This window comes from Manis javanica, chromosome 4 (assembly GCF_040802235.1).
Source record: "Manis javanica isolate MJ-LG chromosome 4, MJ_LKY, whole genome shotgun sequence".
Classification (NCBI taxonomy): Eukaryota; Metazoa; Chordata; class Mammalia; order Pholidota; family Manidae; genus Manis; species Manis javanica.
The window spans coordinates 141078575-141089091 of NC_133159.1; the positions used below are offsets into that span (position 1 = coordinate 141078575).

General features: G+C 43.4%; 1 protein-coding gene across 1 annotated transcript; it reads right to left on the reverse strand.

Annotated features, from left to right (window-relative positions):
• Nucleotides 1-528: 528 nt before the first annotated feature.
• Nucleotides 529-2610, reverse strand: LOC108386389 (eotaxin-like). Its single transcript, XM_017644230.3, has 3 exons — nucleotides 2480-2610; nucleotides 1164-1275; nucleotides 529-763 (listed from the first exon to the last, which is right to left on the reverse strand). The coding sequence occupies exons 1-3, from the start codon at nucleotides 2553-2555 to the stop codon at nucleotides 667-669; spliced, it is 285 nt and encodes a 94-aa protein (XP_017499719.2). The 5' UTR covers nucleotides 2556-2610; the 3' UTR covers nucleotides 529-666.
• Nucleotides 2611-10517: the final 7907 nt, after the last annotated feature.

Below are 10517 nucleotides of genomic sequence, written 5' to 3' on the forward strand. Positions count from 1 at the left end.
ACCAGAAATAGGGGATGGAAAGGGTTTGCTTGGCCCTGTCATTTTCACCCTGAGTCTCACTGAAGACCAGCTGAGCCAAAGAGTCCCTCCCCAGGGACACAGCTCCCACCCCCGTGACCATACTGCTCGTCCCTGACATGGTCTTACCCTCCCAGCTCCATGTGAGATCGTCATTATGATTCCTCACAAAATATGCCACTGCAGCCTGTAAGTTAAAATGCATACTTTTTATGTATTCCTAAAATAACACCTACTTCCATTTAACATTATGAGTCACACCTTTGGTTCACAAGAACAGAGTCTTCCTAAATATACAGAGCATCTTCCTGCCGATGATCCTTGTCAGGACCCTTACAAGATTCTAGGAAGGCAGAGAGGAGAGGAGGAGCAGGACCCGGACTTTGCAGGCCACTGACTTGGGGCGCACAGAGGGGACGGCGCCTGCCCAAAGCTTTATATTTTAAAAATGACTGATACTCACGGCAGGTGAGTTTTAAAACATCAGCAACTTCAATACAATAGGTTTTATTTTTTCATGACCAAGTACAAGTCATTTCTTCTGGAATGATAATTCGATTATCTCGGAATGCATCTTAGGAAGATTGAAGAAAGTGCTTCAAACTGTCAGGCTCTGGTTTGGTCTCAAAAAAGTGAATATTTATGGCTTTAGAGTTTGGGATTCTGGTCCAGGTACTTCATGACATCCTGGACCCACTTCTCCTTGGGATCAGCACAGATCTCCTTGGCCTGTTTGGTCTTTAAGCTGTGGGACAGAGGGAAGCAATTAGAAGGATCCTTTTAAAAAATTGGGTCCATTAACCCTAAACCTTCCAGGATCATCTGCCATGGGGCAATGGGCCCAGGGAAAGAAGGGGGAGGTGGAAAAGGGGTCTGAGGAAGGATGGAACCATGGAGTTAGCTGCTGCTCTTGATGGCCCAGTAAAGCAGTCTTTGCTCTTGACTCAAAGGAACTGGTACGACCTGAATTAGCCTCCAGGCCGGGTGCTGGGAGTGTAAATTTTGTGTTGTGAAGATTCATAGATTGGATTATAGAGGTTAACCTCTCTGAGTTTATGATTGCAAGTAACTTTGACCCAGTTCTTGACCTCTGTCCCCTAGAAGTGAGGTTTTGGGCTGGGAGGGCATGAGCTTTATCTACGTACATCACTGCTGTCTGGGGACACATGTTGCCAGGGATTCTTCTGTAGCTCTGTAGTCGCTGAATGGAGATCTTCCTAGTGGCCACTCTAAAGCAACAGATGGTTGGGAGAGAGGCTGAATTTGGGGGAGAGATCATTAGAAAGAATGAACCACTAATAATATGTAGATATCTTAAAGCATAACTTTGTAAGGAAGGAAGGAACTTTAGGCAAAGAAATATAAGGGGTGGAGGTAGAATCTATCTGCCCTAAGGTCCTGTACCTCTGCCTTGGATTCGGCGTGCCCAGCCGTGCAGTGGGGACCCACTGCTACTGGCGAGACTTTGTAAAAAGTTTTGGTTGATGCAGTAAGTTTTAGCCCTGTCATTAGGAGAAGCTATGTGGTCTATCACTATGTGATGGTCATAGTACTGTTCACCAAATATTCTCCACCGTCTGCTATCTAGATACATGGGTGACTTGCTTTTCCTGGCCACTTTTGGTTGGTTGGGACCATTAACTAGTTTTGACCAGTAAGTGAGAAGACAAGGGAACAAGGGTCATTTCTGAGTTAGTTTATAATTGCCAGTGGGAGACCCTTGAGAGCTTACTTGTTCTTTGTCACAATGTCACAAGGGCGACTGCTCCATCAGTTTAGAATACTGAGTATACGAAGCTGAAGCTCTAGACACTTCCTTACAGTAATTTAGTACGAGTGAGAAATTTAACCTTTGTTGTTTTAAGGCACACTGTTTTAAGTAATCACTGAGGACTGTTTATTACCACAGCGTGCATTATCTTACCCTGTTTACTGCTGACATACAGTAAATCTAAGTCATCAGAAGATGGAACAAAGAGTTATGATACAAACACCTAGGTATTTTTCCCCAAAGAGTCAAAACATGTTTGCCTGGGACCTCATTCCTTTCCGCTAACCACTGTTTCTGAAAGCTGTCTTGGTGACCAGTAAAAATTCTGGATCTACAAACAAAAGCTTTTTTTCCCCCTCTACTACTGATTAAAAATACCCTCTGCACCCACAGTAAGAAAGGGCCTTTCTTTTATAAGACCCCTCCCAAACTCCATAAGGGCAGCCGGATCATGGATACACACTGCGTCTCTCCCTATATTCATATCTTAACCTATGCAGGGAAGAATGTAGGACTGGCCTCAAGGGCCAGGATTTCTCAATGTGAGCTCAAGGCACTCCTTGTCTACTCATAGAACCTGTTTTCCCATCTTTAAAATGTAAAGTTTGCAGCAAGTCTCTGCAGATTGTTGCTGATCTGATAGTTGTGGAGGGGCCAAATTTCCCAGAAGGGAGGGAAGAGGGGCCTTACCTGGCTGAGCGAGAACATGGGTGCAGAAGGCAGCTGCTAGGAGCAACAGGCACAGAGGCACTGTGAAGATCTTCATGCCGGCAGAGGCTGAGCACGGGGGCTTCAGCTGAGAGTTCTTGGTTTGTGGGTTGGTGTCAACCTCTCTGCAACTCTGATTACTCTGCCTGCCCTTTAAATATTGCAAAGAGGGTGGGAGCTTCTAGGGAAGCCTTTGCCTAACCAGGATAGTGATTAAGTCATGAAGCGGGTGGTGGGTGTGGGGTGGGGGAGGGGCATGAAGCACTGACCAAGTTCCACATCCTGGCAGGTTAATAGGACATGAGGGGCAAATAGGTGGATGAGCCCTGGCATACATTTCATCCATCCAGGGGCTCAAAGTAGGGAGTATGTGGTTGTGAAATGATTGAGCACAGATAGTAATCTGAGAGGGTTGTTCTTAAAAGCTCTGCTTTCTCTGGAATGGAACATCTGCAGTGGGGGAATGAAGCAAAGAAACCACGTCCAGGAAGAGATAAGTAGATCCAAGAACCTTCCCAGTTTCTGTGTTCACTTAATGGCCATTAGGGTTTAAAGACCAGGAAGGGGTTCTAGAACTTCCACTAGGCTCCCACCCAGATGCAGACAGATTTCAGCAGCTCTGCACATTGCCAGATCTCTGGGAACCCAGGAATTGTGGCACACGAGACCCTTGCCCCTGATTCAATCTAGTGATCATAGGATCTCAGCACTCTGGCATTTTAATGTCATAGGACATCAGGGCTGGACAGATCCTATGAATCTTGACTTCCTGAGCATTATTTCCCCAGCTTAATTGAGGAATAATTGACAAATAAAGGTTGTATATATTTAATGTGTTCAGAGTAATGTTTGGATATACACATACTTTGTGAAATGACTACCACATCCAGTTACCTCACATGTCCATCACCTCACAGAGTTACCTTTCTTTCTTTTGATGGGGTGAGATGCTTGAGATCTGTTCTCGTGGCAAATTTCAAAGATGTGATACAGTATTATTAACTTCAGTCACATGCTGTATATTGGATCCCCAAAACTTACTCATAACTGAAAGTTTGTACACTTTGACAAGCATCTCCCCAGAAATACAAATCAAAGCCCCAATGCGACATCATCCCATACCTGTTAGGATGGCTGTTATCAAAAAAGACGGGGAAAAATAAGTGTTGGCGAGGATGGGGAGATAAGGGAGCCCTCATGTAAATTGGTGCAGCCACTATAGAAAGCAGTACGGAAGTTCCTGTACCTTTCTACACTATTTTCTTGGCTGCTAAAACCTTTTATTCCAAATGGAATGAAATAGCAAAAGCCTGTAAGTCAAATAAACTATGGTGGAGTAGATCTATTTGAAGCAGAACTGTGGCCCCCATGCCCTCACCTCCAAAGAGTCAAGGAACACATTTGGAAAACCCTCACTCCCTGAGCGCACGCTGCAGGCAAGGTGCCTGATGGCTAAAAATATCAAAGAGAAAAAGGAGGGAAGAACCCACACTTATCCTCTTTGTGCCCAACGCTAGATCCCCAAGTAGGAGACAGTGCAAGGCGAAGCAGTCTTTAATGGGACATTTAATGAGGTGCTTGATTAAAGTCTTTGATGGGGTTACTGTGGGAAATTACAGAATGGAATACTGGCCTTGAGGCACTGCAAGGCTGTTTCCTGGCTTTTCCTGCACAGTCATTTATCAGATCGATTGATTGGTATAGGTTGCACAGAGAGGTGTGTTGAGGACTCTGAGGCCTTGCCTTGGATTAACAGAAGACAGTGTGTGGCTGTCTGGCAGTGTCTGTCATGGGCACGGGATTGAGATAATGCCCTCACCAGCGTACATGTTCTCTCAGCTCCCATCTAGAATAGCTGGTCTATAACTACCTAAAAAGAAACCAAGTAGGGACCCACTTTCCTGTTCTTTCCTGTTCCGCTGCAGGCAAGGTGGTCTAGTGTACACTCTGGAGTCAGGATCCTGAGTTTGGGTAATTGCTCTACCACTAACTAGCTTTGACACCATGGATAACTAACTAACCGCTGTATGCTAGGTTAAGATGGGGATAGTAATCATGCCTACCTTAGAGGATTGTTATATGAGTTAAATGAACTAATATATCCATAAAGGGTTCAGAAGAGTGGCCAATCACTGTAAAAGCTCAGTAAGTGGAAGTTCATGCTTGTTATTATTAGGAAATAGGCAGATTTTATATACCAGGAGATGCTACAGAAGGACTCCAAGTCTGACCAGGGGGATTTTTCCATATCTTCTCCCCTGTTTTTTCATTGTTTCCCAAGAAAGACATAGTACCCTAGGAATGGTTTCCAGAAATGGATAGCTGCACAGTGGGAGATGTGAGGTCTCAAAAGTTGTATCAACACAAGAAGTTTGGAATGTTTTTGCCCCCACAGATGTTTGGCTGATGTGGTTGAGTAGATTATATTCCATTAGTAGGACTAATTTTGTAACTCGACTGGGTGTTACCCCCCATCAGCCAGTGACTATCCATTTTTGTGGTTTTTTTCTCCAAGGCTTTTGATTTAATCTGGACCAGAGAAACCTCAGTGGGAATAAATAAACAAAATCTGAGTTCAGCAGGTGTTCCGTCCATCCAGTTGCCTAGGTGCCTGTCCCTAACGAGTAGGGGCAGCTCACTGGCTGTTTCGGGTCTCTTCCTTGGAGGTCTGTCACTCAGTAGGGAGCTGGGCTACACCCAGTACTTATCTCTGGTCTGGGGCCTGATAAATGTGGGGTCTCAGTCAGGAATGACTCTGGGCAGGAAATGAGTCTCCCTTTAGGAAAGCAAAATCTTAGCCTCCCAAGCATTTCCCAAGGGATGAAGAATGCTCAGTGGAAGAGGATCCGGGTAATCAGGACTCTGGGTCCGGTTCTGCTTTTCAGCCCTGCTCCTCAAGATTTCCTCTAATAATGCAAAGTGACAGACAGAATTGAAAGAGACATTAACATTAACAACAGAAAAAGAGACATTTTATTCCAACTCCATTCCAATAATGGAATGGAGACCTGAGTCTTGGGGACCAGCCACAAAATCCCTAAGGCAACACGGTGTGTTTTGGGGTGAGCTGATGCTAGAACCTCTGCCTGTTGACTTCCTACCTTGTGAAACCTTAGTCCTTGGATTCAGTTTTCCCTTGTGCAAAACAGGACCAGAAGGTTCTCTGCCGCCTCTCTTTCTCAAAGGTCACTGAGACCATTCTGCAGTTTCTTGTTACTTAGGGAGAAAAATTACCCCAAATTATATGTTAGTATAAAAATTCTGACAATGCGCCTAGCAAATAGCAAGTTCTGAGTAACAATGCTAACTTAACACAATCTATGCAAATCACTGCATTATTTCATTTCACATGGGTTGATTTATTTTATCCTCCCACCAAACCTATGAGGTAGGTATTCTAATTTTAAAGTCCATTTTAAAAACAAGAAAACAGACTTAGGGAAAGTAAGCCACTTCCTCTTCTATGAAATCACTTTTAAAAAATGACACGTGCTTCTCAGAGTTGCCTTGAGAAAAGCCAAGTTCTTTTATTTAAAAGTTTTTGAAAGAAAAATCTTCCTAAAATAGAGACCACAGGACATGGGACAACATCCAGACCACATCCACACCTGCAAGAACCCAGCGCCTTGCGAAGGGGGTAAGATACAAGTCCCGGCCCGGCGGGACTCGAGCGCCCCTCCCCCCGGCTCCCGGCAAGTGGAAAGAAACCGGAGCGTTTTTTTTTTTTTGGCGAGTGCTTTTTGGAAGCCTTAAAGGGACAGGGCCCCCGTTGCTAGGGAGGCAGGGTGGCGGGACCGGTGAGCGGGTACCTGGGACCAGCGCCTGAGGACAAAGAATATCCCGCAATTTCCCTGCAGGCCCGGTGGGCGGGTGCCTGAGACCAGCGCCTGAGGATGGAGGAAATTGCGCGATTCCCCCCTTTTTTTTCTCTTTTTGGTGAGCACTTTTTGGAAGCCTTAAAGGGACAGGGACCCCGGTGCTAGGAAGGCAGGGCGGCGGGACTGGTGAGCGGGTGCCTGGGACCGGCGCCTGAGGACAAAGAATATCGCGCGTTTTTCCCTGCGGGACCGGTGGGCGAGTGCTTTTTGGAAGCCTTGAAGGGACAGGGACCTGGGTACTAGGGAGACAGGGCAGCAGGACCAGTGAGCGGGTGCCTGGGACTGGCGCCTGAGGACAAAAAAAAAAAATCTCGTGTTTTTTCCTTTTTTCTGTTTTTTTTTTTTCTGTTCCCTCTATCATTGTTGCTGTTGTTGTTTTGGTTTGGAGAGTGCTTTTTGGAAGTCATAAAGGGGCAGGACAGGTAACTTAGACCAGAGGCAGGGAATCTGGGGATCTCTGGGCACTCTAACCCCCTGGGCAGCAGGGAGCACAGAGGCCCCTTACGGAGATAAATAGCCTCCCGGCCGCTCCCCCTCCAACGGGGCTCCACCATTTTGGAGGAGCAGCCCCAGCCAGGCCACGTCCACCACAACAGCGGAGATAAACCCCATAGCAACTGGGCAGGAAGCAGAAGCCCTGTCTGCACACAGCTGCCCAGCACAAGCCACTAGAGGTCGCTATTCTCCCAGGTGAGGAAGGCCACAAACCAACAAGAAGGGAAGCTCTTCCAGCGGTCACTTGTACCAGCTCTGCAAACTATCTCTATCACCATGAAAAGGCAAAACTACAGGCAGACAAAGATCACAGAAACAACACCTGAGGAGACAGACATAACCAGTCCTCCTGAAAAAGAATTCAAAATAAAAATCATGAACATGCTGACAGAGATGCAGAGAAAAATGCAAGAGCAATGGGATGAGATGCAGAGAAAAATGCAAGAGCAGTGGGATGAAGTCCGGAAGGAGATCACAGATGTCAGGAAGGAGATCACAGAAGTGAAACAATCCCTGGAAGGATTTATAAGCAGAATGGATAGTATGCAAGAGGCCATTGAAGGAATAGAAGCCAGAGAACAGAAATGTATAGAAGCTGACATAGAGAGAGATAAAAGGATCTCCAGGAATGAAACAACACTAAGAGAACTATGTGACCAATACAAAAGGAATAATATTCGTATTATAGGGGTACCAGAAGAAGAAGAAAGAGGAAAAGGGATAGAAAGTCTCTTTGAAGAAATAATTGCTGAAAACTTCCCCAAACTGGGGGAGGAAATAATCGAACAGACCATGGAATTACACAGAACCCCCAACAGAAAGGATCCAAGGAAGACAACACCAAGACACATAATAATTAAAATGGCAAGGATCAAGGACAAGGAAAGAGTTTTAAAGGCAGCTAGAGAGAAAAAGGTCACCTATAAAGGAAAACCCATCAGGCTAACATCAGACTTCTTGACAGAAACCCTACAGGCCAGAAGAGAATGGCATGATATACTTAATGCAATGAAACAGATGGGCCTTGAACCAAGGATACCGTATCCAGCACGACTATCATTTAAATATGATGGCGGGATTAAACAATTCCCAGACAAGCAAAAGCTGAGGGAATTTGCTGCCCACAAACTACCTGTACAGGGCATCCTACAGGGACTGCTTTAGATGGGAGCACCCCTAAAAAGAGCACAGAACAAAACACACAACATATGAAGAATGGAGGAGGAGGAATAAGAAGGGAGAGAAGAAAAGAATCTCCAGACAGTGTATATAACAGCTCAATAAGTGAGCTAAGTTAGGCAGTAAGATACTAAAGAAGCTAACCTTGAACTTTTGGTAACCATGAACCTAAAGTCTGCAATGGCAATAAGTACATATCTCTCAATAGTCACCCTAAATGTAAATGGACTTAATGCACCAATCAAAAGACATAGAGTAATAGAATGGATAAAAAAAGCAAGACCCATATATATGCTGCTTACAAGAAACTCACCTTAAACCCAAAGATAAGCATAGACTAAACGTCAAGGGATGAAAAAACATATTTCAGGCAAACAACAGTGAGAAGAAAGCAGGGGTTGCAGTACTAATATCAGACAAAATAGACTTCAAAACAAAGAAAGTAACAAGAGATAAAGAAGGACACTACATAATGATAAAGGACTCAGTCCAACAAGAGGATATAACCATTTTAAATATATATGCACAAAATACAGGAGCACCAGCATATGTGAAGCAAATACCAACAGAACTAAAGAGGGAAATAGACTGCAATGCATTCATTGTAGGAGACTTGAACACACCACTCACCCCAAAGGATAGATCCACCGGGCAGAAAATAAGTAAGGACACACAGGCACTGAACAACACACTAGAACAGATGGACCTAATAGACATGTATAGAACTCTACATCCAAAAGCAACAGGATATACATTCTTCTCAAGTGCACATGGAACATTCTCCAGAATAGACCACATACTAGCTCACAAAAAGAGCCTCAGTAAATTCCAAAATATTGAAATTCTACCAACCAATTTTTCAGACCACAAAGGTATAAAACTAGAAATAAATTCTACAAAGAAAACAAAAAGGCTCACAAACGCATGGAGGCTTAACAACATGCTACTAAATAATTAATGGATCAATGAACAAATCAAAATAGAGATCAAGGAATATATAGAAACAAATGATGACAACAACACTAAGCCCCAACTTCTGTGGGATGCAGCGAAAGCAGTCTTAAGAGGAAAGTATATAGCAATCCAGGCACACTTGAAAAAGGAAGAACAATCCCAAATGAATAGTCTAACATCACGATTATCAAAACTGGAAAAAGAAGAACAAATGAGGCCTAAAGTCAGCAGAAGGAGGGATATAATAAAGATCAGAGAAGAAATAAACAAAATTGAGAAGAATAAAACAATAGCAAAAATCAATGAAACCAAGAGCTGGTTCTTCGAGAAAATAAACAAAATAGATAAGCCTCTAGCCCAACTTATTAAGAGAAAAAGAGAATCAACACAAATCAACATAATCAGAAATGAGAATGGAAAAATCACGACAGACTCCACAGAAATACAAAGAATTATTAAAGACTACTATGAAAACCTATATGCCAACAAGCTGGAAAACCTAGAAGAAATGGACAACTTCCTAGAAAAATACATCCTCCCAAGACTGACCAAGGAAGAAACACAAAAGTTAAACAAACCAATTACGAGCAAAGAAATTGAAACAGTAATCAAAAAACTACCCAAGAACAAAACCCCAGGGCCGGACGGATTTACCTCGGAATTTTATCAGACACACACAGAAGACATAATACCCATTCTCCTTAAAGTGTTCCAAAAAATAGAAGAAGAGGGAATACTCCCAAACTCATTCTATGAAGCCAACATCACCCTAATACCAAAACTAGGCAAAGACCCCACCAAAAAAGAAAATTACAGACCAATATCCCTGATGAATGTAGATGCAAAAATACTCAATAAAATATTAGCAAACAGAATTCAACAGTATATCAAAAGGATCATACACCATGACCAAGTGGGGTTCATCCCAGGGATGCAAGGATGGTACAACATTCGAAAATCCATCAACATCATCTACCACATCAACAAAAAGAAAGACAAAAACCACATGATCATCTCCATAGATGCTGAAAAAGCATTTGACAAAATTCAACATCCATTCATGATAAAAACTCTCAGCAAAATGGGAATAGAGGGCAAGTACCTCAACATAATAAAGGCCATATATGATAAACCCACAGCCAGCATTATACTGAACAGCGAGAAGCTAAAAGCATTTCCTCTGAGATCGGGAACCAGACATGGATGCCCACTCTCCCCACTGTTATTTAACATAGTACTGGAGGTCCTAGCCACGGCAATCAGACAAAACAAAGAAATACAAGGAATCCAGATTGGTAAAGAAGAAGTTAAACTGTCACTATTTGCAGATGATATGATACTGTACATAAAAAACCCTAAAGAATAAAATACCTAGGAATAAACCTAACCAAAGAAGTGAAAGACCTATACTCTGAAAACTACAAGTCACTCTTAAGAGAAATTAAAGGGGACACTAATAAATGGAAACTCATCACATGCTCATGGCTAGGAAGAATTAATATCGTCAAAATGGC